This window comes from Mesocricetus auratus, unplaced genomic scaffold, assembly GCF_017639785.1.
Source record: "Mesocricetus auratus isolate SY011 unplaced genomic scaffold, BCM_Maur_2.0 Super-Scaffold_100007, whole genome shotgun sequence".
NCBI classification, from domain to species: Eukaryota; Metazoa; Chordata; class Mammalia; order Rodentia; family Cricetidae; genus Mesocricetus; species Mesocricetus auratus.
The window spans coordinates 9,665,589-9,689,363 of NW_024429191.1; the positions used below are offsets into that span (position 1 = coordinate 9,665,589).

At 49.2% G+C, this 23,775-nt stretch overlaps 1 protein-coding gene across 3 annotated transcripts; it reads left to right on the forward strand.

The window, feature by feature from the left end:
* Positions 1 to 60: 60 nt before the first annotated feature.
* Positions 61 to 14,544, forward strand: Hagh (hydroxyacylglutathione hydrolase). Of its 3 annotated transcripts, none has more exons than XM_005081592.4 (9): positions 61 to 216; positions 2,567 to 2,742; positions 3,210 to 3,274; positions 5,656 to 5,773; positions 6,724 to 6,832; positions 9,880 to 9,983; positions 10,329 to 10,430; positions 12,977 to 13,056; positions 13,482 to 14,544. In XM_005081592.4, exons 1-9 carry the CDS (start codon positions 141 to 143, stop codon positions 13,579 to 13,581), a joined length of 930 nt encoding a protein of 309 aa, XP_005081649.1. In that variant the 5' UTR covers positions 61 to 140; the 3' UTR covers positions 13,582 to 14,544. The 3 variants fall into 3 exon arrangements, with proteins under 3 accessions (XP_005081649.1, XP_012977162.1, XP_040604218.1); XM_013121708.3 differs by having other exon boundaries at positions 67 to 216; positions 2,603 to 2,742; XM_040748284.1 differs by lacking the exon at positions 61 to 216 and adding an exon at positions 255 to 342.
* The last annotated feature ends 9,231 nt before the right edge of the window (positions 14,545 to 23,775 follow it).

Here is a 23,775-nt window from a genome sequence, read left to right on the forward strand (position 1 = left end):
GCGTTTTGTTAAAGGCCAGAGCTGGTTGGTGGGGAGTAGTGCGAGGAGGGCACTGATTGGTTGCAGGCGCCAACGCCAGTGTTGATGCCCACGACGCTGGAGTTGCGAACTCCGCCACCCGGCTGTGCACCCGGTGGGTCATGGTGCTGGGTCGCGGGCCGCGGTGCCTCTGGAGACTGTCAGCGCTGGGAATCGCCTGCGCGCGCCGCGATCTGGGTAAGTGTGTCTGGGCGCTGTCGCGGCGCGGCCCGGGGCCGGCAGGCCGGACGTCGGTTGGGCGAGCCCGAGCTGTCGCCGGGCGCAGGTGCTGAGCGCCGTCGGGCGGGCGAGAAGCGGGGCCAGGTGTGTTGATGGCCGTGGCGCAGGCTGCTGGCATAGGCGAGCGGCGCTGGCAGGGTCCGTGGCCCGGGGTGAAGGGCGGGCATCTGCTCCCACCCGGCCGGAGTCGGACTCCTATTCTAGGGTCGCGACCTCAGTTTCAGAGCCAGCTGCTTTTCCTCTTGGCGTCCATCTGATGTGGCGACCGTGGGTTGCCAGCGTCCCGAAGCTGGTCGGCCTGAGTCCAGCTCGCCGGGAACTTGGAAGCAATCGTGATTCAAAGTGCGTGGTCCATCTTTACTGAGAAAGAAGCCGGTTCGTTGAGAATCCCAGAAGTACATGTCTCTCTAGTTAAGGAATACCCCTTAGTGTCGCTGCTAAAGGCTGTTTAAAACCTAGGCGAGGGTACAGTTACTGCTGGGCAGTGCCGCTTGTAGGAGTCCGAAGCTCAGCATTTGGTGCCGCAGAAACCCGCCCTGTGAGAAGAGGCAACTCTCTGAAAGTCTTGAGTTTTAAAGAATGTTATGAGCAAAATAAGATATGTCTGTGGATTTGGTCTTAAACAACAGGCTACAGGTCTGTGACCTCGACTCAAGCAAAATGTCCCTAGTTGCAAACTAAGGATCTGGGAGCATCCTCTGGGCAGTGTCAGGCTAGGTGTAGCTAGGAAGAAGGTTTCTGGAGGTGCCTTCAGTCGGTGAATGCATTATTCAGGAGTTATTGCATTTTCTCCAGGTTACCATCAGGCTTTCTTGGTACCTAGAGTGGGTTGAGCACTAATAATTATATATTATTTAGCTATGCAGTGTTTGCAGTGTTCTGCCAGGAAATACATGAATGGGCTCATATTCACCTGTTTTCACCCTTCTGCCCTCCTCCATGGGCTTGGACAGTGCCAGGTCTTAGGGAGTTCAAATATTACAGAAGCTCCATCTAACAGAAATGTTTGTTTTGCTGAATATGAAGAGAGAGAAGGTTCTGGAAAATGTCCAGCTGTTGTGCCAAAAAGGAGAAATGGGTAACCAGGGTTTAGCACAGTGACAGAACACTTCCTTTCCTAGGCACCCGAGGCACCACAAAACAAACAGTACCATTTGGTCAGTTTTGCTGGCCATGGTTATTAGAGTTGATAGTATTATTTACCACAGGGTCAAAACTGTTGTTTTCTATATTCCTGAGAGAGTCAGAATGCCATTGTCTTCTGCCACCTTTTGTGGCTTTTCCCTCTTTAAAGCCAAGACAGAAAACATTTTTGGCAGCCCCATGCATTTTCAGGTCGAATGAGAGTTTACTGCTGAAAATATTTTGGCATCTGTTGACTGGTGGAGTAGAGTATACCTTTGCCCTTGGACCCTCGCTCAATACCTCCTTGGTGCACAGCAAGACAGTCCTCGCTTGAATAATTGTTCTGTGTCCTTCATCCTTGAGTCTCAGACATCCAGTTTCTTATTTTCAGGAGCTGGCACTATGTGTATTTTCCAATATTCTGGCCATTTAATATAAAACCCTGTTTTCTCATCTGGGTGGAGGCCTGAGAAGGGTTGTAAGTTCAGAGAGCTGAGCTCTTGTCAGTGCAGAGGCCGTGCCTGGAGGGTGAGCAGCCATGCTGTGGTGCCTTGCTCTGCCGTCCTTAGGTTTGAGTCACACCACAGGCAGGCAGGAAAGCCTGTAAGAACTCTTGAAAAGAAATAGCAAGATCCCAAGTCTAACTTGAATGTGGTTCACTTGCCTTGCATGCATGAGTCCCTAGGGTTCTATCTCTTCCACTGCAAAAAAAAAGAGGCTGAGACAGAAGGATTGCTTTGGAGCCTGTCCTGGAACTCACTCTGTAGACCAGGCTGGTGTTGAACTCTCACAGAGAACGGCCTGCCTCTGTCTCCCTAGTGCTGGGATTAAAGGTGTATGCTAACAACACCCAGCAGGATTGCTGAATTTAAGGCGAGTTTTGGGCTGGATAGGCATATAGAGGGAGATCTAGTTAAAAAAAAAAGGCAAACAACCAAACAAAACAAAACCCTCCAATACCTAAAAAACACCTTCCCCCCAAAAAACCCAAAACAATAATTCTGTATGTGAGACGGGCTGACTTAGACTCCACTTTCCTGAAGGTTGAGAGAATATGATATTCTCTCAAAGGAGCTTGGGAAAGCCAGGGATCAAACCACTGGGTGCAAGGGATGCGGCTGCTCTGAAGTCTTGGTAAGGTGTCCTCACAGAACACTGAGGTTCCTCCTATGTGTTTATTTAGGTCAGGCCCTGCTGGGAATCTTTCTGTATCACACAGATTTCAGGAAAAGTCTGACTGTGGAGCAGCACATGATGAAGGTTGAGCTGCTGCCTGCCCTGACTGACAACTACATGTACCTGGTCATTGATGAGGACACCAAGGAGGCTGCCATTGTGGACCCAGTGCAACCCCAGAAGGTGTGTGGCTCTTCTTGGCTCCCTGTGCCTTGTCACCCAGCCCCGGGCCTTCATCCACGAGTTACAGCCACAGGGTCTTCTGGCTCTGTGGAAGCTAAATGGAAGTTAGTTCATCCAAAACAAAGTTGTGCCTAGCCACTGGCAAATGGGACAGTGAGAAGGGTAGGAGAAACCACAGGCCTCTGTGGCCAGCCTGACACACCTTTAAACGTCTGTGCCTGGACATTCGTGAATCCTGAAACCTTACTCATCTTCCATGTTTCTGCTCAGTCAGAGCCGGCCAGGCTCAGGGAGGTGATGGGTGGGATGGAACAGTTAAATTGATGGAGAGAAAAAAAAGCTTCTGCCTGTTGTCTGGAGTGTGGTAAGTCATCAGGTGGGAAGAGGGCTGGGCACCCACTCTGCAGGCAGGGGAACCAGGACCAGAGTGTGACTGTTCCTTTATTCTGCCTCCCCCATGCCTGTAGGTTATAGAAGCTGTGAAAAAGCACCGTGTAAAGCTGACCACAGTGCTCACCACTCACCACCACTGGTAAGTGCTCAGGCTGTGAATCTACCTGTGGGACCTGTGGGTGGGACCTGCCATTTACTGGGAAAGTCACTATACATAGAAGAGGCAGACCCTTGAGCAAGGAAGGATGCTAAAACACACCAAGGCTCCTGCCTTCTTCCTCTTGGGCCATTGACTTCTGGGTTGTACTAATGCAGCAACTTCCAGGTAAGGTATTTGTGACATGTGAAGAGGAACAGAGGGGATAGGGCCATTAATTACCCTCAGGTCCAAGTGTCCACTGCTGTCCCTTTAAAGCTAGGCTTCTCTGGTCACAGGAGGATCCCTGGTGGCTGCCTTCACATATCTTAGGCTCAGAAAAAGTGATGTTGAGATCATTCAGAGAAGAAAGTGTACGTAGGGCCCAGCGGTGGTGGTTGTGGTGGTGGTGGTGGTGCACACTTTTAATCCCAGCACTTGGGAGGCAGAGGGAGCGGATCTCTGTGAGTCTGAGGCCAGCCTGGTCTACAGAAAGAGTTCTATGACAGGCTCCAAAGCTACATAGGGAAACTCTGTCCCAAAAAAAACAAAACAAAAGAGTAGATAGGCATCAGTATTTTCTTAAACAAACAAATAAAATAAGAAAACGAACGGGCAGATGGAGCCAGGTGGCGCTCTGTGAGTTTAATGCTCACCTGGTCTATATTAGTCAGTTGCAGGCTGTGAGACCCTGACTTTGGGGGTAGGTGGCTGTTTCCAGAAGTGATGACTGGCTCTTGTTGTATGGTTGATTTTAGTGTTTTGAGATGGAATTTCACTCTGTGATGAAGGCTGCCCTTGAATTGGGGGCTTTAGGATAGTTTCTCCCAAAGCCTCATCCTGACTTTTATTATTCTTTATGTTTTTGAGCCAGGGTCTCTAACTGGCCTAGAACTTGTTTTTAGGATCTTTTGGATCTTTTAAGACTCTTCAAAGCTAGAGGAAATGTTTGCTAGGCTCTTAATTTTTTTCTAAACATCTCCACGAAGAAAGTCAGAGCCTTTTTCTTGGACCCTGTCCTGGGCATGTTAGAGCTGGGAACTTCACTGACTCTGCCATGCCTCTTGGTCACTGTCTTTGTGGCTGCTTTAGCCAGGCCTCTGAGAGCCAGAGTGAGACTTCAGCACCTGGGACAGGGAATTTAACCTTAGTCTTGGCCTGTGCTACACGTTGTGGCTGCTCTATTTTTTGAGGCTCCTTCTCCTGGGCTCCTGGCTGCTGACATTTCCACCTTTGGGGATCTGGTGTTGTCTGCTTCACAGCCATCAAACACTTTCCACACTTTTTTTTCTCTTCCACTTCAGTAACTACTACTTCAGATGCCCCTTTCCTGAATAATATGTGGAGAATTCTGGCTTTTTCTATCACCTTCTCGTGTTTATGTCATCGGCAAGCCCAAGGCTGCACCATGGGTATGGCCTGTGGCTCACAGGATGAATATGTTGTGTTATTGCTTATTGGTAGTGATATTTAAAAGGTAGGTGATGAGGTGATGGCGCCTACCTGGGCTGCGTGTGCTCCCTGTCCTGGAAGCAGTGGAGCAGAGAGCCGGATCACTTTCTCCCCGTCATCTTAGAGCCCTGCTGCTCCATGGATCGTTTGACTATGGAGTGAAGTAGCCAAGGGACTGATGGGACAGGCGTTTCCCATCCCTATCTTGAGCTGAAGGTGACCCACAGTGTGGTGATATATTGTATGTGTGCCTGTACCACGGCCCTGCCCTCTGCTGCTCTCTTTTAAAAGGAGAAAAGGCTCCCTGGGGAACTGTGGGAATCTCCAGTTTTAGGAGGTGCCACCACCCTGGCTGTCCTGTGCTCTGTGTGCAGATCTCCCTCAGATGGGCAGTATCATAGTTCTAGAAGTTTCCAGAATAGCCCAATAGTGTTGACCCAAATTGGGATGTACATTAGGATTACCTGGGGGAATTTTCCAAATCACACCCTGCCTTGGTGCCCAAACCCTCACCTCAGAAGGTGTGGTAAGAGTGAGGCTTCTAGAGGCAGGCGGATCTCTGTGAGTTCGAGGCCGGGCTGGCCAAAAAATAAATAAATAAATAAATAAATAAATAAATAAATAAATAAATAAAAGTGAGGCTTCTGTCAAGTGGGAACTCTGAAGGTAATTTCCTGTGCCCCAAGTTGAGGGAACCATGCCTGGGACTCCCTATCTCTATGTGATCTGCTTTCTATATTCAGGGGCATGCTGGACACCTGAGAAAGTTGTTTTCAGTGTTGCCAAATGGCAGGCAAAAAGTGGTTCCTGGTTGCCTGTTTGTACTGAAGATTATATAGGCAAAGTGGAAATTCCATTTGACCTGGGGTTAAAGGCAAGCAAGCAGCCCCTCCACCTCATGAGGTCACCCAGGCCTCCTGTCTGCCTTCCAGGGACCATGCTGGTGGCAATGAGAAGCTGGTGAAGCTGGAACCTGGGCTGAAGGTTTACGGAGGCGATGACCGCATTGGGGCCTTGACTCACAGAGTCACACACCTTTCCACACTGCAGGTACATAGTGAGCCATGCTGACAGCTTGAGGGAGGCTGGACCAGGGTGCTAGGTCCTCAGGCATCATTTGGAAAAAGGGGCTCCCCGGGGCTTGTCTCAGCACTGCTTGAACAGTCTTCTCTTAAGATCATAGTGAAGCCGGTGGTGGAGGCGCACACCATTCATCCCAGCACTCAGGAGGCAGAGGCAGGCGGATCTCTGAGTTTGAGGTCATCCTGGTCTACAGAGTGAATTTCAGGACAATCAGAGCTACAGAGAAATCCTGTCTCAAAAAACAAATGAAACAAAACAAAACAAAAAAACGAGCATAGTGAGAAAAATCAGCATCAGAATGTGACTGGACATGGGAAGACCACAGGGCGGGCCTGAGTCAGCTGCAGAATTAAATAGGGCCTCTGGGAGCCTTCTGTCTCTTGGATGTGACAGTGTGTGGAGATATCCACCTTTGTTAGGACATGCAGCTACAGTATTTAGGAAATCCAGTCAGAATGTGAGCAACTAGAGCAGAGAGAGGCTGTGCAGATGTGGAAAGAGTGTAAGCCTTGACTGTATCTGTGGAGTGTTTGCATTGCTGGGTCAGCTTTAGGTTTGAACGCTTGAAGTGAAGAGTGGGGAGGTGATCAGAAAAGAAGTGTCTTCTATGGGAAAATGCCTGGTTTAGATTTGGCTCAATTCTGGAGGCAAAAGCAAAATAAGCCTCTTTTGGTTTTATCCTTGAACAAACACATCTGAAGCATTTGCACCTGGGCTGCTGCACCTTAGCAGCGATCCTTTGGCCTGTCCATGCCTGGAGGCTACAAGTCCTGGGATGCTCTGTAGGTGTCTAGAATGCAGGTGGATCCTGTAAAGAGTGTATTACGGTCATGAAGGGGAGGGTCATAGTGTTGCCCCTCGTGATGTTCCAAAAAGGCTACTGGTGGTCGGAGCTCATCCTGCCACCTCTATTTCAGGTGGGGTCTCTCAGTGTCAAATGTCTATCAACGCCCTGCCATACTTCAGGACACATCTGTTACTTTGTGAGCAAGCCTGGTAGCTCAGAGCCCTCTGCTGTGTTCACAGGTGAGTCCAGGAGGGGGGCGGGGGCGGGGGGCAGGGTGTGTGTCTATTGAAGACTCTCTTTGGCATTGGCTATGTGAGGAAGAAAGAACTCCCTGAGAGAAGCAAGGTGTTTCCTGCCAGACTTTTTAGCAGGGACTGCACCTTTTGCAGGCCTATGTCTCATCTCAGGATGGAGCCTGGGATATGTGCACCCCAGACTGCAGACGCCTCTGTGAGTTGAGCCTGAGCTGCTGCTGTGTGCCCGGATGTGCAGCAGGTGTTTGAGGGGGCAGCCTCCATTTGCAGGGTTCATCACCCTGCAGCCTCAGCCCTCACCCTCTAGCAACCAACACATAGACATGGGTTGGAGAGAAGCTGGCTTAGGAAGGCCTCAGGGATTCCAAGTATCGGTCCTGCAGCCTTGCAGAGAGCCTTGTGATCTGGGCTAGGCCAGCACAAGGCAGTCCCTCAGCCCTGGCCTGGGTGACCTGCAGAGCCAGAAGCCTGATTAGAAGCAGGTGGTTCACACGATGAGGCTGCCTGGGGCAATGTGTAGTTCACACTCGGTGCAGGAAGGTTTGTCCAGAACTCAGAGGACTTTTCCCCTTGTCAAGTAAAAAAAAAAATGGTGCAGGTGCTGATTAGGAGCCTGTGATTCAGAACACCCTGTGACAGCAGCGCTCAGATGGCGTGGGCTGGGCAGGGAGCCCAGGGCTAGTGCTCTGTAGAGTTGTGATGCAGTGTTGCTGTCCATGATAGCCACTGGGGTGACTCAGAGCCTGGCTGGAGGATGGCCAGCATGTCCTAATGAGGTCATAGCAGCACTTTCAGATGGGAGAAACCCTGGAGAAATGCTGAGGGGGGAAACATGAAATTGCCCAGGACCCGAGCTTGTTTTTCAACACGTTACAGAATGCCAGTCAGGGTTTTTGTCTTGTATTCAGACAGGGTCTCTGTTGCCCAGGCTGGCCTGGGGCTTGTAGGCATCCTCCTGCCTTAGCCTCCAGAGTGAGGGGAATTACAGGTGAGAACCAGCACCCCTGACCTGTGTGGCATTGTGTGGTTCATGCTCAGGCCTTGGACCCTTTTTGTGTTGGGCTCACCTTTACTCTCTGAGTTGAGAGCGGAGGCGCCACCTGCTCCAGCTGTAATCTGGAACGGGACATCTCTGCTATGTGTCCTCACTGGGGTTGGTGGCTTTGGTAAGGCTTTTCTGAATGCAGCACTCCTGTGGTGTGATGGTGATAATCACAATGTCCTCAGCTTATGACTCTCCAGGTTAACAGAGGTGTAGACACAGTTGGCCTCCCTATTGGCATGGCTGTGTGCCCTGCAGAAGTCTGTGTCAGTGCCTGCGAGAGCAGATGGCGGTGCCTGCTTTTCAGGTTACCTTGGGCTAATAGTGGGAAGCCACATCGGGACCTGCCAGCCTTGGAGGAGGGGAGAGAGATGGGGGTGTTGTATGTCATGCCCCAGGTACACCTGTGCTGGTTAATTTTTTGTCAACTTGACACAAATTAGACTCTTCTGGGAAGAGAAACCCTCAATTGAGAAAGCACCTTCATCTGATTGGCAAATCTATAGGGCATTTTCTTGACTAGTAACTACGGGGGGGGACTAGTCTTCAGTGGGCAGTGCTACCCTGGGCAGGTGTGGCCTGGGTACTTTAAGAAAGCAAGCTGAGAAAGGCAGGGAGCAGCATCCTCCATGGTCTCTGCTTCAGTTCCTGCCTCCTGCCCGCCTCCCCTTCATGGAGGTAATAGGATGAAGTAAACCCGTTCTTCTCTAATTTGGTTTCACAGCAACAGGAAAGCAGACCAGGACAACACTGTCTGCTCTTCTTAGCCTAGAACTTTGCCATGGAGGCTGCCTGGGTTTTTGCATGAGTTCTGGGGATCTGGCTCAGGTCCTGATGCTTGTAAAGCAAGCATTCAGCCCCATCCCGTTGACAGTGCTGTGGATGGAAGCCAAGGCCTGTGTATGTCAGGCAGATGCTGTACTACCACTGAGCCCCAGCTGAGCCTGAGGCTGAGTCTCTCATGACTCTGCCTTGGGAGGTAGAAGGTACTGTGTATCATGGAGGGTTCCGAAGGATGTCCTGCACTTTCTGTGACTGCTGGTGGGCAGCACCTGGCATGTGGTGTGAGGTTTCTTCAAGTCATTTTATAACTGCATGGTATGCTCTGGAGGCTGGCATGGGCAGTGAGGGCCAATAATGAAAACTTGTTTAGTAGCGCAGGCAATTAGAGTGAGCTGCCACTCCAGCTGACCTGAAGGGACAGGAGCAGGGCGGGGAGGTGGTGTAGCTGAGAGATGGGTGTGGTGGAAGGGCCAGGCATCTTGTGCGGCTGTAGCATGGGATAAGGCTGTTAAGGTGAGATAGGCAGGGAGACAGCAGGTGGCAGTTCTGGCACAGCCCGGGAAGAAAGTGTTCATGAGGGGGGAGTTTAGGACTTCAGTTTTGGGATCCCTCTGGATACCCAGGAGCAGAGACAGGTACCCTGGGAAGGGACAGTCAAGGTGTAAATAGCACCACGAGGACCCACTAACGTGGGCTAGCCACAGTGGAAAATCCAGGGTGTGTAGGGAACAGAAGTGACCAGGTTGTCCTACTGGGCTGAGGCCAAAAGCAGTGTTAGTCTGGGGATCAGGGAGGGGCTGCCTCAGGTATTCCCAGCCACAAAGGGAAAGAGCGTCAGAAACATGGATGCCAGGAGAAAGGGACATCAGGGATCTAGGAGAGGATACAGGAGGGCTGCTGAGAAGGGGGAAACGGGCTAGGTTTGTGATGATGTCAGCTATGGTAGATATCTGTACTGGGGTAGATAGTGGGTCTGGGGGCTCTGGGTTTCAGGCCCAAATAGTAAGTTAGTGGCTATGGTTCAAACTGGAGGCTGACAGAATGGGGAGCTGTGGATGGCCTTGTGCCGTGTTGGGTGAAGATGTCTAATGGTGGTGGGTGGCTTTGGGTTGTGTTCTGGTGCCTGTTTGTAAGTTTGGGGCTTAGTACCAGGTGCAGGAGGCCAGGGTATGAGCTAGCCCTGAAGGACCGCCATTATGTTTTTTAGGTGACACACTGTTTGTTGCTGGCTGTGGGAAGTTCTATGAAGGAACTGCTGACGAGATGTACAAGGCACTGCTCGAAGTCTTGGGCCAGCTTCCTCCAGACACAGTAGGCAGTGCTTCCTTCCCCAAAGGCCCCACATGCTCCAGGAGACAGATGTGTTGTAGGCTGGACCCACCCTTCAGGCCCAGGAAGCTGTCTCTGCTTTCACAGCTGGTCTCTGTGTGGTAGGCTCCTTGCTGGCCTCACCTTTGAGCTGAGGGGAGAAGTAGGCAAAGCCATCACATAACAGTTTTTATTAGTACTTAATCCATGTGTGGTCCTATAGTACCCTGTAGTTGCACACACTGTATGGGGTGTTATTTCAGGCTGAGACATGACATGGTCCTGAACCCTCAGGATTCACAAGGGTGGAGTAATCAATTAGAGATCATGTGTTGGCTCTTTCTTCAGAAAGTCTACTGTGGCCATGAATACACCATAAACAACCTTAAGTTTGCACGACATGTGGAACCTGACAATGCTGCCATTCAGGAGAAACTGGCCTGGGCCAAGGTGAGTGGGACCCAATCCTGGAGCATGTCCTAGAGGGTCATCATGGTGCAGTGACTTTCTAAGGGCCTGGATGTAGACACAATACTATCTGCCGAGCCTGTGGAAGCAGGGTGTCACCAGCTCAGTGCTGGCCACTACAGTAAAGTCCTTCTGACTGGAGGGCCCAGTGTAGGCTGTAGACATGGCATCTTAGCATAAGAGACTCAGGCCACAGGACCGGCCTTATTCCCACATTCTGAGCCGCCAGTCAGTTGGACCTTCTGTGAGGAACCTGCTTCTGCTGCCACCCAGTCATTAGGGAGATCATCTGAGGGTTATCTCCACGACGGCACCAGAGCTACCACAGCACACCCCATGGACTGGGCCCCGTTAGACAGCAGGCTGTGCTGCTCAGACTCACCCAGCTGCTGTCGGTGAGCACCGTGCACACCCGAGAGCGCCAGTGCCGCTCCCTCCTGCCAAGTTTAGGAGGCACTGCTTCGTTGTGTTGTGTAAGATAAATACCTGCTCTGCATCCTGTCCAAATCAGGAAGGGGTTACAAAGTAATACTAGAAAATTCAGCAGACCTATAATCCCTACACTTGGGAGGGAGGCAGGAGAATTACAAGTTTGAGGCCAGATTAGGCCACATAAACATTCTGGGTACCATGCCAGCCAGGATTACACAGCAAGACCCTGTCTCAAAAACAATCAAAACCAAAAAATTCATGTCTTAGTGCTTGGGAGGCTAAATGAGGCCAAAGAGTTAGGAGTTCAAGGCCTGTCTCAGCTATATTGTGTGTTCTTAGCTAGCCTGAGCTACATGAGACTATCTCAAAACAACAAAAAAATTCAAATGCTGAGTCAGGTGTGGTAGCACATACCTAATCCTACTTAAGAGGCTGAAGTAGAAGTGTTGCAAGTTCAAGAACTGCCTGAGCAGCATATCAAAACCACCTCAAAAAGTATTTCAGCCCCCCCAATTCATGCCTGATTATGTACTTAACATTCACATTAAGCTCACACTGCATGCACACAGTCCATACCATAATACCATTCTGCAACTTATTTTGTTTCCTTATTTCCTCTGGGGATCAAACCCAGAGCCTCACAATACCAGACAAACAGAACTTTTAGGGTGATTTACATGCATGAGAATGTCTTGAATAAAACCTCTCATTAGATGAACTGTGACACTGCACATCCACATAATCTCTGCCATATTCAAGCTAGAGCACAGTCGCCCTTCCCTGTAGGGCACTTTTTAAAGAGGTTTGTTTTGATTTTTTGTATGAGTGTTTTACCTGCATGTGCTTGTGTGTATCACCTGCCTGCCCAATGCCCATGGAGGCCAGAAGAGGGCATCAGAGCCCTCGATCTGGAGTTACAGTTCCCATGTGGGTGCTGGGAACTGAACCTCTGTCCTGTGCAAGAGCAGCAACTGCTGAGCCTTCTCTCTGGTGCCCCTCCGCCCCCACCAGGCACTACTGATCCTTTAGCACCTTGCCATTGGGGATTGTCCTGTTTTCTGACCCTATCAATTGCCATTATCTAGAGGCTTCCATGACAGAACCATATGATTTTCCTCAGTTCTCCCCTGCTGGTTGCATTTGTGAGTATGTCCTGTATTATGTGCATGGTTCACTACAGGAGTTCACCATTATCTGTGGGTGAACCCTAGGTGTGCTTCCCTGGTTATGAATAATGGTGCTGTGAATGCTTGTGTACATCTTGTTCATGCTTTTTCTTTTCTACCCCCTGGCTTTATGTTTAAAAGTGGAATTGCTGGATTGCATAGCCAAATGTATGTTTAACTCTTAAACTGATTTTCAAAGTTTGATCCTGCTGTTTTGTTTTGTTTTTCCCTCTCAAACCCTATAGTTCCTGATGCTTTGCTAGCCAACGTCAGTGCTACTGGCCTTTCATAACCCTGGGCTTTGCACCCTGGTGGTGAGGGTTAGGGTCATGTGGGTGTCTATGGTTGCTCTTCCAGCTCTGTCCCTGAGGCCTCCATGTTAGCCAGTCAAGAGCTGTGTGGAGACTCCTTAGCTTATAGACTCACCTTTCACTCAGCTGTGTTAACAGTGTCTCTGCCATGGTCTGTGGTGCTTAGGAGTGAGGCTATCCATGCAAGGCGGTGGCCAGTGCCCTCTAGCATGCTACTGCTTGGCCATTCTCCAGGCACTTTGTGGGAGCTCCTGGGGGGGTGAGCCCTCTACATCCTGTGCTGAGAGCCCAAATCACTCGCTGCTCCTCATGTTAGTTTTCTTGCTGGGAAGGCCTTGCTGTCTTTGTGCTGTGTGAAACATAAATCTCACAGTAAGGAAGACAGGACTTGCCCTTCCCTTCAGAGACAGCATAGGCAGGAGTTTACTCTCGGGGATACAGTTGGAGATGACTGCTAGTCCTCCCATGAGCTCAGCCTTGTTCACAGAAGCCAGACACCACCTGTCTGCACTACTGCTCTCTTGCTCTTCCTGCTAGGATAGACTTGAGTTTAAAGCTCACTAAGATATTTGAAAGGTAGGACCCATTGGTCCCTATGTGACAGTGGCATCTTTTATAGGAGAAGTATGCCATCGGAGAGCCCACGGTGCCATCAACCCTGGCAGAAGAGTTCACCTATAACCCCTTCATGAGAGTGAAGTAAGATGGTTGTGGCGGGGCTCTCTTGGCCTTACCTCCCTTGGTAGCTCAGGCTTTATGATATTTAGATCACCCCAGCAAGGAAATGAGCCAAGGCTAACCCATCCTGAGGCAGATGGACCTGACCCTCATAACCCAACTTTATTAGGTGTACCCAAGAGGCAGACTTTGTCCCATAAATGTGAGGATATGATTTTCTTGGCAAGGATGTGGGGCACCCATGACCCATGGGGATGGGGGCTTTTGGAGAGCTTCTTTAAGGACTCTTGAAGCTCTGGGACTCTGGGCTGGGTGGGCAGCATGGAGTTGGTGGCTTCCATTTGCACATTGCTGGTAGGACCTGTTTGGCTTAGCCCTAGCTACTTTTCTGCAGGAGGATGTCCTAGACTCTGCCTACAGCCTGTTCTTACATCTTACCTACGCAGGGAGAAGACTGTGCAGCAGCATGCTGGGGAGACAGACCCCGTGACCACCATGAGGGCCATCCGCAGGGAGAAGGACCAGTTCAAGGTGCCACGGGACTGAGGCACACAGGGATGGGGACTTTTAAGTGACTGACTGTTCATGCAGGATCTAGTCTGCTTTTATTTTAAGTTAATCCAGAGCCCTTGGCTTATGTTATCAAATGTTCTAATGCATATTTATAAGAGAAAAAGGTTAAAAGTATTTATTCCCATAACCATTGTTTATGGACTCTGCATTATCTCTGGCTTTAGATGTATATAGCCGCAGTGCCTGTGGACACGTGACGTGTGCCGCTAGCTTCTTAGAGTGGTTCTGGCTCTGGGAGGGGCTGAGGCTGGGCTGCCCACCTTGGCTTCCTGGCTCTTCAGGGAGAAGGATGGCTGGCATCCTCCTTGGCTTCTCCTCCCTCTTCCACTAGCCTCTGTGGCCCATCCAGTCCCCAGACTCTGGGTCCTCAGGTCACATTGCAGGTAAATAGTTTATGTCTGAGTGGGTAGGATGGAGTCAGCACACACAGGTGCCCAGTGACATCAAGAACCCTGACAGTTGGAGGAAGAAGTTGAAAGTGGGATGTCTGATCTAAACTGTCCCCCAGGGGACAGTTGGCCCTGCCAGCATGGATCATTGCTTTGATGTGTGCTGAGTGAGGTCCGCATCTCCTAAGCCTGTCATGGCATGTGCATCCTGTTCTGCTGTCTCCGTTGCTGGCCTAGCCCCCAGACTGAGGCTTCACCCTATCCTTGTTTCCTTGGAGCTGCCTCAAACTTTAGCCTGCTGTGGGGTCAGGATACAGGTGGTCTAAACTGCATTACTGTCACGCAGTTCCTCTTTAGAAACGATGTAGGTGGAACCATTAGTCCTGCCTGTGCTTTCGTCCCCAGAGGTGACATGGCTGGAACTTGCAGATTGTCCCCCATGAGATAAGTGTCATGTGATAAGTGTCAAACTCTATGTGCTTGGCCAGTCCTGCCATAACACTGTGGTTCCCACCAACCTCCAAATAAATTCGGTATCGCTCTGTGAGCCTCATTGTGCAGAGATCTCAAGAGTTCAAATGTCTTCTCCAGAATATGAGCAGCATGCCGCTGCCCTCCTGTGCACAGTGTACCTAACGGTTCTTCACATCTAGCACCATGTGGTCATCCAGGAGCATTTGGCATGCCCGCTCTGAACCATCAAGTCCTAAATAAGATGGTCTGCATGTCCAGCAAACCAATCCGCCCCTGCCCACCCCAGCCATGCACTCTGGTGACCCAGGCACCTGAACTGAGAGGTAACAGACACTCTTCCAGGGACAAGGAAGAGTGATTGAGCAGACAGTGGAGACAGTGCTTCAGAAAGACAGGAAATCTGCCGCATGTGCTCACTGTGACCTTACCAGGTCTGCTGGCCAGGGGAGGCCTCCCCAAGAAGTAATATTTGTGTAAAAGTGGGGAAAGGGAATGCGGGAGGGAGGTAGAAGAGGTTAGGGTGAGAGGAATAAGCATACATGTTTGAGCCGGGCGGTGGTGGCGCATGCCTTTAATCCCAGCACTCGGGAGGCAGAGGCAGGCGGATCTCTGTGAGTTCAAGACCAGCCTGGTCTACAAGAGCTAGTTCCAGGACAGCCTTCAAAGCCACAGAGAAACCCTGTCTCGAAAAACCAAAAAAAAAAAAAAAGAATACATGTTTATCTGAGTGGTGGTGGTGTGTGGCAGTTGGTCCTCAGAGCTAGGCAGAAAACCTGTCTTGGAAAACAAAACAAAACAAACAACAAAAAAACAACAACAAAGCATATATAAGCTGAGCAGTGGTGGCACTCAGGAGGTAGAGCCAGATGTTCCAGGCCAGCCTGGTCTATTTAAAGAGACTCCATCTCAAAACAAAATTCTTTTTATTTTATTTTATTTTTTTATCATTTTTTATTTTAATTTTAAATAGCTTGTTTTACATGTCAATCCCAGTTCCCTCTCCCTCCCCTCCTCCCGCATTCCCCTTCCCCCCCACCCTCCCACCCTATTGCCAAATCCTTCCACATAGGTGATATCTAGAGTCTGTCCTTTCACTCTGGGTAGGGTCCAGGCACTTCCCTAAGAGTCCAGGCTGAGAGAGCATCCCTCTTTGTGCTATAGGCACACGATGACTGTTTGTATTCCAGGGATAGACACTGATCCACAGCTCAGGGCCCCATAGGTTGCCCAGGCCTTCTCGCTGACACTCACATTTGGGGGGTCCAGATCAGTCCCATGCTGGCCTCCCCACTGTCGCTCTGGGGTCCAAGAGCTCTCCCCTGTTCAGATCAGCTATCTCTGCTGGTTTTGCCAGCCCATTCTTTGCCAATTTGCTCATTTTACGAGACAGGGTTTCTCTGTATTGTTTTGGAGGCTGTCGGTCCAGCCCGGTCTCGAACTCACAGAGATCCGCCTGTCTCTGCCTCCCAAGTGCTGGAATTAAAGTCATGCACCACCACTGCCCAGCCAAAATTCCTTTTAATTGAGGTGAAAGTCACACAAGTAGCCATTTAAATTGCAGTAAGTCCTGGCTCCATTCCCACCCCCTCCCCATGGTTGGTACTCAAGTGTTCTGCGTTCCTACCCCTCATTTCAACTTCCATTTGTTGTCTGCCCAGAAGGGAGAGGCAGGCCTCTCCTGGCCTATCTACCACTGTGGATGTGTGTCTTCAGGGGTAACAAAGGCCAGGGCAAGAATAAAGAATTGGATTGGGTGGTGGTGGTACACACCTTTAATTTCAGCACTTGAGAGGCAGACCTCTGTGAGTTTGAGGCCAGCCTGGTCTACAGAGTGAGTTCCAGGGCAGGCTCCAAAGCCACACAGAGAAACCCTGTCTGGAAAAACCAAAAAGAATGAAGAATTGTAAAGAATTGGATGGGTGGCAGCAGGATGGGGGTGGGTTGCAGCACTAGCTCAGAAGTGGCTGGCTCTTTCCGTTTCCAGTGTGAGCGTCAGAGGCAGGGGAGCACCTCTTGTCTGATCTATAGTCCTGTCAGTCGCCAACACTGGCTGTGCATGGGGGAACTCGTCTTTCCTCTTGATCCTCAACACTGAAGCTCACAGAGCCCAGTTGCTGTCATCTAACCCTCACTGTGTAAACTCTGCAGCCCTGTCACTTGTCACTCAGTCATTGGTTCCCCACAGTCCCCAAAGGACTGCAGTAAATGGGTAGAAAACAGGGCCCAGTTCCCAAAGACTTTGACTTGTCCACAGTAACTGGAGATGTTGGTGTAATTCAGCTGAACCTGAACGACCATTTTTCTTAGATGTCCATCAACATTCTCTGGGACAGATCATGTCTCAGACCATGTGCCAGCTCACAATAGTGTGTTCTCCAACCAAGTACAATCAGAGAATCCCAATAAACATTTCTACACACTAAATGAGTCAAGAAGTGAAATTGGGAAGTCTACTGAAGAGACAAATACAGTACAGGGGGGTATGTATGTATGTGTGTGTGTGTGTATCTATGCATGTTGTATGTATGTAGTATGTGTGTATGTAGTATGTATGTATGTGTGTGTGCATGTGTGTGTGGGGGGATGTGGTGCAGTGCTGGGATTAAACCTGGGGCCTCAAACATACCAGGCAAGTGCTCTACCCTTGAGCTCTATTCCTTTGTCCTAACAAGTTTATAGCTTTAAACACCTGATTGAGAAAATAAATGGTCTTAGAAATGCAGGGTTTTACCTTAAATAAGAAAACAAATGAAACCAAAGGATCAGAGGAAAAGCTGGAGACAGCACTCACTGAGCACACGCAGTGTCCCTGTCCATCCCGAGTGATCAAAGTCAACATGATGGCTCCTGCCTGTAATCCCATCATTTAAAAGGATGCGGTATTGTAATTGCCAGAACGTGGAAGCAACCTAGATGTCCCTCACCTGAAGAGTGGATAGAGAAAATGTGGTACATCTACACAATGGAGTACTATTCAGCAGAAAAAAATAATGGAATCATGAGATTCGCAGGCAAATGGATGACACTAGAAGAAACCATCCTGAGTGAGGTAACCCAGTCACAAAAAGAGAAACATGGCATGTACTCTCTCATATATGGATTTTAGACATAGATCTGGGGAGTGCCAGCCTACAATCCTATGGCCAGAGAGTCTGGGAAACAGAAACTTTATTTAGTGGCTGATCGAAGAAGAGGCAGACTCCCTTGGTTAAGTATTGAGCTGAACTCAAGAAAGCCAGTAACAGAGAGGGAGGACTGATGATCAAAGGGATTAAGACTGGGCTGGTTTAACCCCCAGAAACAGCTGACCAGACAAAGGTTAACTCTTGAATCCCAGGCATTAGCCTGGGAAGCCAGCATGGGACTGATCAAGACCCCCTGAATCTGGGTGTCAGTGAGGAGGCCTAGGGAATCTATTGAGCCTTGGGCAGCAGATCAGTACCCATCCCAAGTATACACACGGACTTTGGACTCCCATAGAACAATGTGAGGTGCACTCTCACCCTGAACTCTTGGGGAAGGGTCTAGGCCCTGCCCTATATGAAATGACACACTATGCACACCCCCATGGAGGGCCTCACCCTCCCTGGAGAAATGAGGGGATAACGGGGGGGGAGGGCACGGGAGGAAGGGAGGGAATGGGAGAGGGACCTGGAACTGACTTGTGAAGCAACCTTGTTTCCTATCTAAATTTAAACTGGAAAATAAAATTAAAAAAAAAAAAAGGATGCGGTAGGAGCATTGCTTGGGTTTGAGGACAGCCTGGGGTAGGAGTGGTTCGAAGGACAAGCTGAGCTACAGAGTGAGACCTGCTCAAAAGTAAAGATAAAAATTATAAAAATCATGAAGGAGGAAATCACTCTTACTCCTATGGAAGTTACCAGGGTTTATGACGGGGAACTAGGAGAAAACTAAAATGAAATGGACAGATGCCTAGACAGACACAAGTCACCTCAACGGCAGTCTAATTAGCTGGGGTGGTAGGTGCCTGCCAGCTACTTGAGAGGCTGCAAATTGTGGCCATCTTGGGCAACATAGCCAGACATATGTGTATATATGGGGGTTTGTTTGTTTCAGTGACACTGGGTCTCTCTTTAGCTGAGATTGGTATCAAACTCTTGCATCAGCCCTGGAGGGAGAGTCCCCTAGAGGAGGCTTGTCAACACCCTATACCAAACTGACATCTCGCAGAAAGTACCTGTTGCATGGTCTCGCCGGTGTGCTCTAACACAGAGGATGCTCCCAACTCAGTTCCCAGGCTAATGTTTCTCTGATACCAAAGTCACCATGTGAAACAAAACTGCCTACTACTGCCAACCTAAGTTCAAGTTCAGCAACACTATATGCCATGAGCATGTGGCTGACCACAGGAAATCTAAGGATAAATACCGACTAGTGAAACAGGCCATGCGAATGGAGAACAAGGCCTATGGGATCATCTCAGAAGGGTGTTTGGCAGAGACCAACATTAATTCACAAAATCTCTCTCTCCACAAACACTGTCTGGAGCTTTTTTGGCCTGAAAAATTACCTCCGTGTGCTTTAACCTGTTGCTATGAGAGAATCTAGATGATATCAAACCACCGTTTGGAGATTGGAAGTTGACGTAACTCATCAGGTGTCATCAAGGCTGTACTTTTTTTTTTTTTTGGTTTTTCGAGACAAGGTTTCCCTGTGGCTTTGGAGGCTGTCCTGGAACTCGCTCTGTAGACCAGGCTGGCCTCGAACTCACAGAGATCCACCTGCCTCTGCCTCCCGAGTGCTGGGATTAAAGGCGTGCGCCACCACTGCCCGGCTCCAAGGCTGTACTCTTGAAGGCTCTAGAAATGTGTCCTTGATCTGTCTAGCTTCTTAGAAGCGGCCTGTGTCCCCAGCTCACAGCCCTTTTCTCCCTGCAAAGCTGGACACGGCAGCTGAGTCCTCCTGCCTTGGCCCCCACATCATCTTCCCATCCAGGACCCATGTTTACTTTGGCCTCACCTGGGATCTCAGTAAGGTCAATTCCCTCTATTACATAATGGTCACAGATTCCAGGGATCAGGGCATGGGCATCTCTGGGGAACATTACACTGCGTCTTAGAATTTGTGAGAACCATACAGCCAGATCACAGTTAATGGTACATGACTTAGTTCTTCCTATATAGGGGCAGGCCACTTGACAGAACACTGCACTAAATCATAAAAGGCATACCAGGATTTTATAAATAATGACTTGGAGAAGGTAAATTAATGACACAGCCCTACACAGCAAATCCCAAGGGTTATTGCTTCACACTGGAATTAAAGAGCTGGGCAGAGTCCTTGGGCTGAAAGATTAGATTCTTTGTAACACTACTTAGTAGTAAGCCAAAGGTGAAATAAAAATGGTTCCATTCTCAGCATCAAAACTAATACAAACCATTTTATTGAAATGTAAGGTTTACACATGGAAAATGGCAAAATGTTTCTAAGAGAAATGAATGGGCTACACCAATGGGCAGATGGCCATGTTCACCGAGACAAATGTTACTAAGATGTTGGCGCTCCACAAACTGATCGCAGATTAAAAAGCACAACCCAGCAAGATGCTAGCATGTGTTTGAGAAAGTAACAAGCAGGTTTTAAAATTATACAGTGATTCAGAGGCAGGCGGATCTGTGAGTTCGAGGCCAGCCCGGTCTACAAGAGTTCCAGGACAGCCTCCAAAGCCACAGAGAAACCCTGTCTGGAAAAACCAAAAAAAAAAAAATTATACAGTGATTCAAAGGAGCCAGATGAGCCAAACAACTCTGAAAAGAAGGTGGTTTTGGGACCTCAGACTGCCTGAAATAGAAGACTGCAGCCCTGACAAGGTGGGGCGAGGACAAGGCTAGCACAAGGCTGTGAAGCAGGATCGAGAATGAACGAGAATGAACCGTCATGCCGTGGTCAAGAGCAGTCTTCTTGTGAAGCGGGATCGAGAATGAACCGTCATGCCGTGGTCAAGAGCAGTCTTCTTGTGAAGCAGGATCGAGAATGAATGAGAATGAACGTTATGCCGTGGTCAAGAGCAGTCTTCTCACCCATGGGCTGCGCAGCTCGGACTTGCGCAGGGGAAACATCAATGAACTCATCTAACATGCATAAATTAACTAAGAACCAAAGAGCAGCAGAGAACCAAGGAGCTTTAGACTAACATTTAGAGGAAGGAGTAGTAGAAAATACAGGATTACGGGTTAGGCAAGGCTCTTAGATGTGACACACAAGTTTTGAGTCCAACGAGAAACAAACTTGATCATTTAAATCAGAACTTTGCAATAAAAAGACATTCTTAAAAATAGGCAAGGGGGAGCTCTTGGACCCCAGACCGACAGCTGGGAGGCCAGCATGGGACTGATCCAGACCCTCTGAATGTGAGAGTCAGTGAGGAGGCCTGGGCAACCTATGGGGCCCTGGGCAGTGGGTCAGTATTTATCCCTGACATACAAATGGACTTGTGTGTCCATAACACAAAGAGGGATGCTCTCTCAGCCTGGACTCTTGGGGGAGGGCCTAGGCCCTGTCTTGAGTGAAATGACAGACTCTGGATATCTTCTATGTGGAAGGAAGTGGGGATAGGGTGGGAGGCTGGGGGGGGACAATGGGGGATGCAGGAGGAATGGAGGGAGAGGGAACTGGGATTGACATGTGAAGCAAGCTCTTTTCTAAAAAACAATGCAATAAAAATAGGCAAGTTACAGACAGGGAAAATTTACAAATCTTACATCTGGTAATATGTGACATCTAGTCTCAAGTTCATAATGAAGTCTTTGAAAACAACGGAACCCAGAGGCTGGAGAGGTGGCGCTGCTGTGGTCAACAGCACTGGCTGCTGTTCAGTTCCCGTCACCCACAGACAGGGTGGCTCACAACCATCTCTGCCTCCAGTGCCAGGGAATCCAATGCCCTCTTTTGGCCTCTTCAGGCACCAAGTTTGCATGTACATGCAGGCAAACACTCATAAAAATATTTTTAAAACAAAAAGGGCAAGGAGACTACCTTTCCCTAAGTGATGAAAGAATGGCCAATAAGACATGAAGAAGGGAGATGGCCCAACCAGCAGAGAGCTTGCTCTGAGAACACGTGGATCTGGGTCTTCATGAAGACCCCTCATCCACATAAAGCTGGCTGTGGCAGCGCATGTCCGGAACACCTTAACCCAGTGGCGGAGATGCACCCATATCCCGGACTTTCTGGCCAGCCAGTCAGTGAGCTACAGGCTCAGTTTGAGTCCTTGCCTCAAAAAATGTCAGAAAAGTGACTGAGAAAGACATTGATGTTGTCCTCTGACCTCCACCTGGATGCATACACACACCACACAGAGCTGAAATCCTAACCCACTTTAAGTTACACTACAGGGCAATAACAACAGTACAATACTGGAATAAAAACAGACTCCCTGATCAACAGAATAGGTCTGAGACCACGGCACGATACTGGAATAAAAACAGACTCCCTCGGGGCTGGAGAGATGGCTCAGAGGTTAAGAGCACTGACTGCTCTTCCAGAGGTCCTGAGTTCAATTCCCAGCAACCACATGGTGGCTCACAACCATCTACAATTCAATCTGGTGCCCTCTTCTGGCTTGTAGACAGAACATTGTATATGTAATAAATAAATAAATCTTAAAAAAAACAGACTCCCTGATCAATAGAATAGATCTGAGACCACGGCACGATACTGGAATAAAAACAGACTCCCTGATCAATAGAATAGATCTGAAGACTAAGATGTAAGTCCACACACCTCACCTGAGTTTTTCGTCTTGTTTTACATAGCAGCCACAGTTTCCCCTCTCTCCTCCCTCCCCCTCCCCACCTACTCCCCATCCCACCTCCCAACCACTCCTTCTCTGACTCCACTTAGATAGGGTTAGACCTCCCATGGGAACCGAGCTCTGGGAGCCCAGTTGAGAGGTTAGAGGGATTGTATGAGCAGAGGGTGGGGATCAGGATTGTGATAGGGAAACCTTTGGAGGCAGTTGACCTGAGCTATGGGAGTTCATGGACTCTGGACAGACAGTAGGGAGCCGGCATGGAACCGACCTAGGCAGACCCTCTGCATCTGGGTGACAAGTGTGTAGCTTGGTCTTTTGTGAGGTTCCTGGCAGCACCAGGACCTGTCCCTGATGCTAGCTCTTTGGAACCTCACCTGATTTAAAAAATATTTTACATCCTCACCTGATTCTTTATAAATAAATTTGTTTGTTTATTTTACAACTCAATTGCAGTTTCCCCTCCCTCATCTCCTCCCAGATCCTCCCCTGACACTCACTCTATTCCTACCCCCAAATCTACTCCTCCTGTTTAGGAAAGGGCAGGTCTCCTGAGTGTCAACAAAACATGGCAAGTTGCAGTGAGACTGAGCACTTTCCATATATTAAGGCTGCACAAAGCAGTATGGGAGTAGGGTCCCCAAAGCCAGTAAAGGAATCGGAGACAGACCTGTTCCCACCGATAGACAGACCCTGTTCCCACCGATAGACAGACCTGTTCCCACCGATAGACAGACCTGTTCCCACCGATAGGAGTCCCACAAGAGGAAAAGCTACACACTGTAACATACATGGAGTCCCTCAAGAGGACAAGCCACACACTGTAACATACATGGAGTCCCACAAGAGGACAAGCTACACACTGTAACATACATGGAGTCCCTCAAGAGGACAAGCTACACAACTGTAACATACATGGAGTCCCACGCAGGCTTCCTGGTTGTTGGTTCAGTCTCTGTGAGCTCCTATGAACCCAGGTGAGTTGATTCTATGGGTTTTCTTGTGTCCTTGACCCCTCTGGCTCCTACAATCCTTCCTCCCCCTCTGCTACAGGATTCTCTGAGCTCTGTCTAATGTTTGGCTGTGGGTCTGTGCCTAGAGATTGGGGGAGTGGCCAAACAATAACCCATGTCAAGAGTCGTGCCCCCCCTCCTAGAGTACCAGAACCCACAGGCTGAATGACCCAGGGACTTAGGATAGAACCAAACATGACTGGAGGGAAAAAATGTCATTGTAATGATGCCTAATGATATTCTGCTATACTCATAGATTGGTGCCTAGCCCTGATTTTTTTTAAACAGAGGCCAAAAATACACACTTGAAAAAAGATAGTATCATCAACAAACGGAGATGGTCCACTTGAATAGTTACATGAAACTTAGTTCTTACCTCTTATCCTGTACAAAACTCAATTCTAAATGGACCAACACAAGACCAATTCCCTGAATCAGGGAATACACTTTGACTTCCAGACAGGAAAGGGTTTTCCAACAGGACCCTGGTAGTACAAGCATTAAAATCAACAACAGACAA

Coding starts and splice junctions, on each gene's coding strand:
- Hagh (XM_005081592.4), top strand. CDS start 141: ATGGTGCTGGGTCGCGGGCCGCGGTGCCTCTGGAGACTGTCAGCGCTG. Junction 3,275..5,655: donor CTCACCACTCACCACCACTG/GTAAGTGCTCAG, acceptor TCTGCCTTCCAG/GGACCATGCTGGTGGCAATG. Junction 6,833..9,879: donor GCCCTCTGCTGTGTTCACAG/GTGAGTCCAGGA, acceptor TATGTTTTTTAG/GTGACACACTGTTTGTTGCT.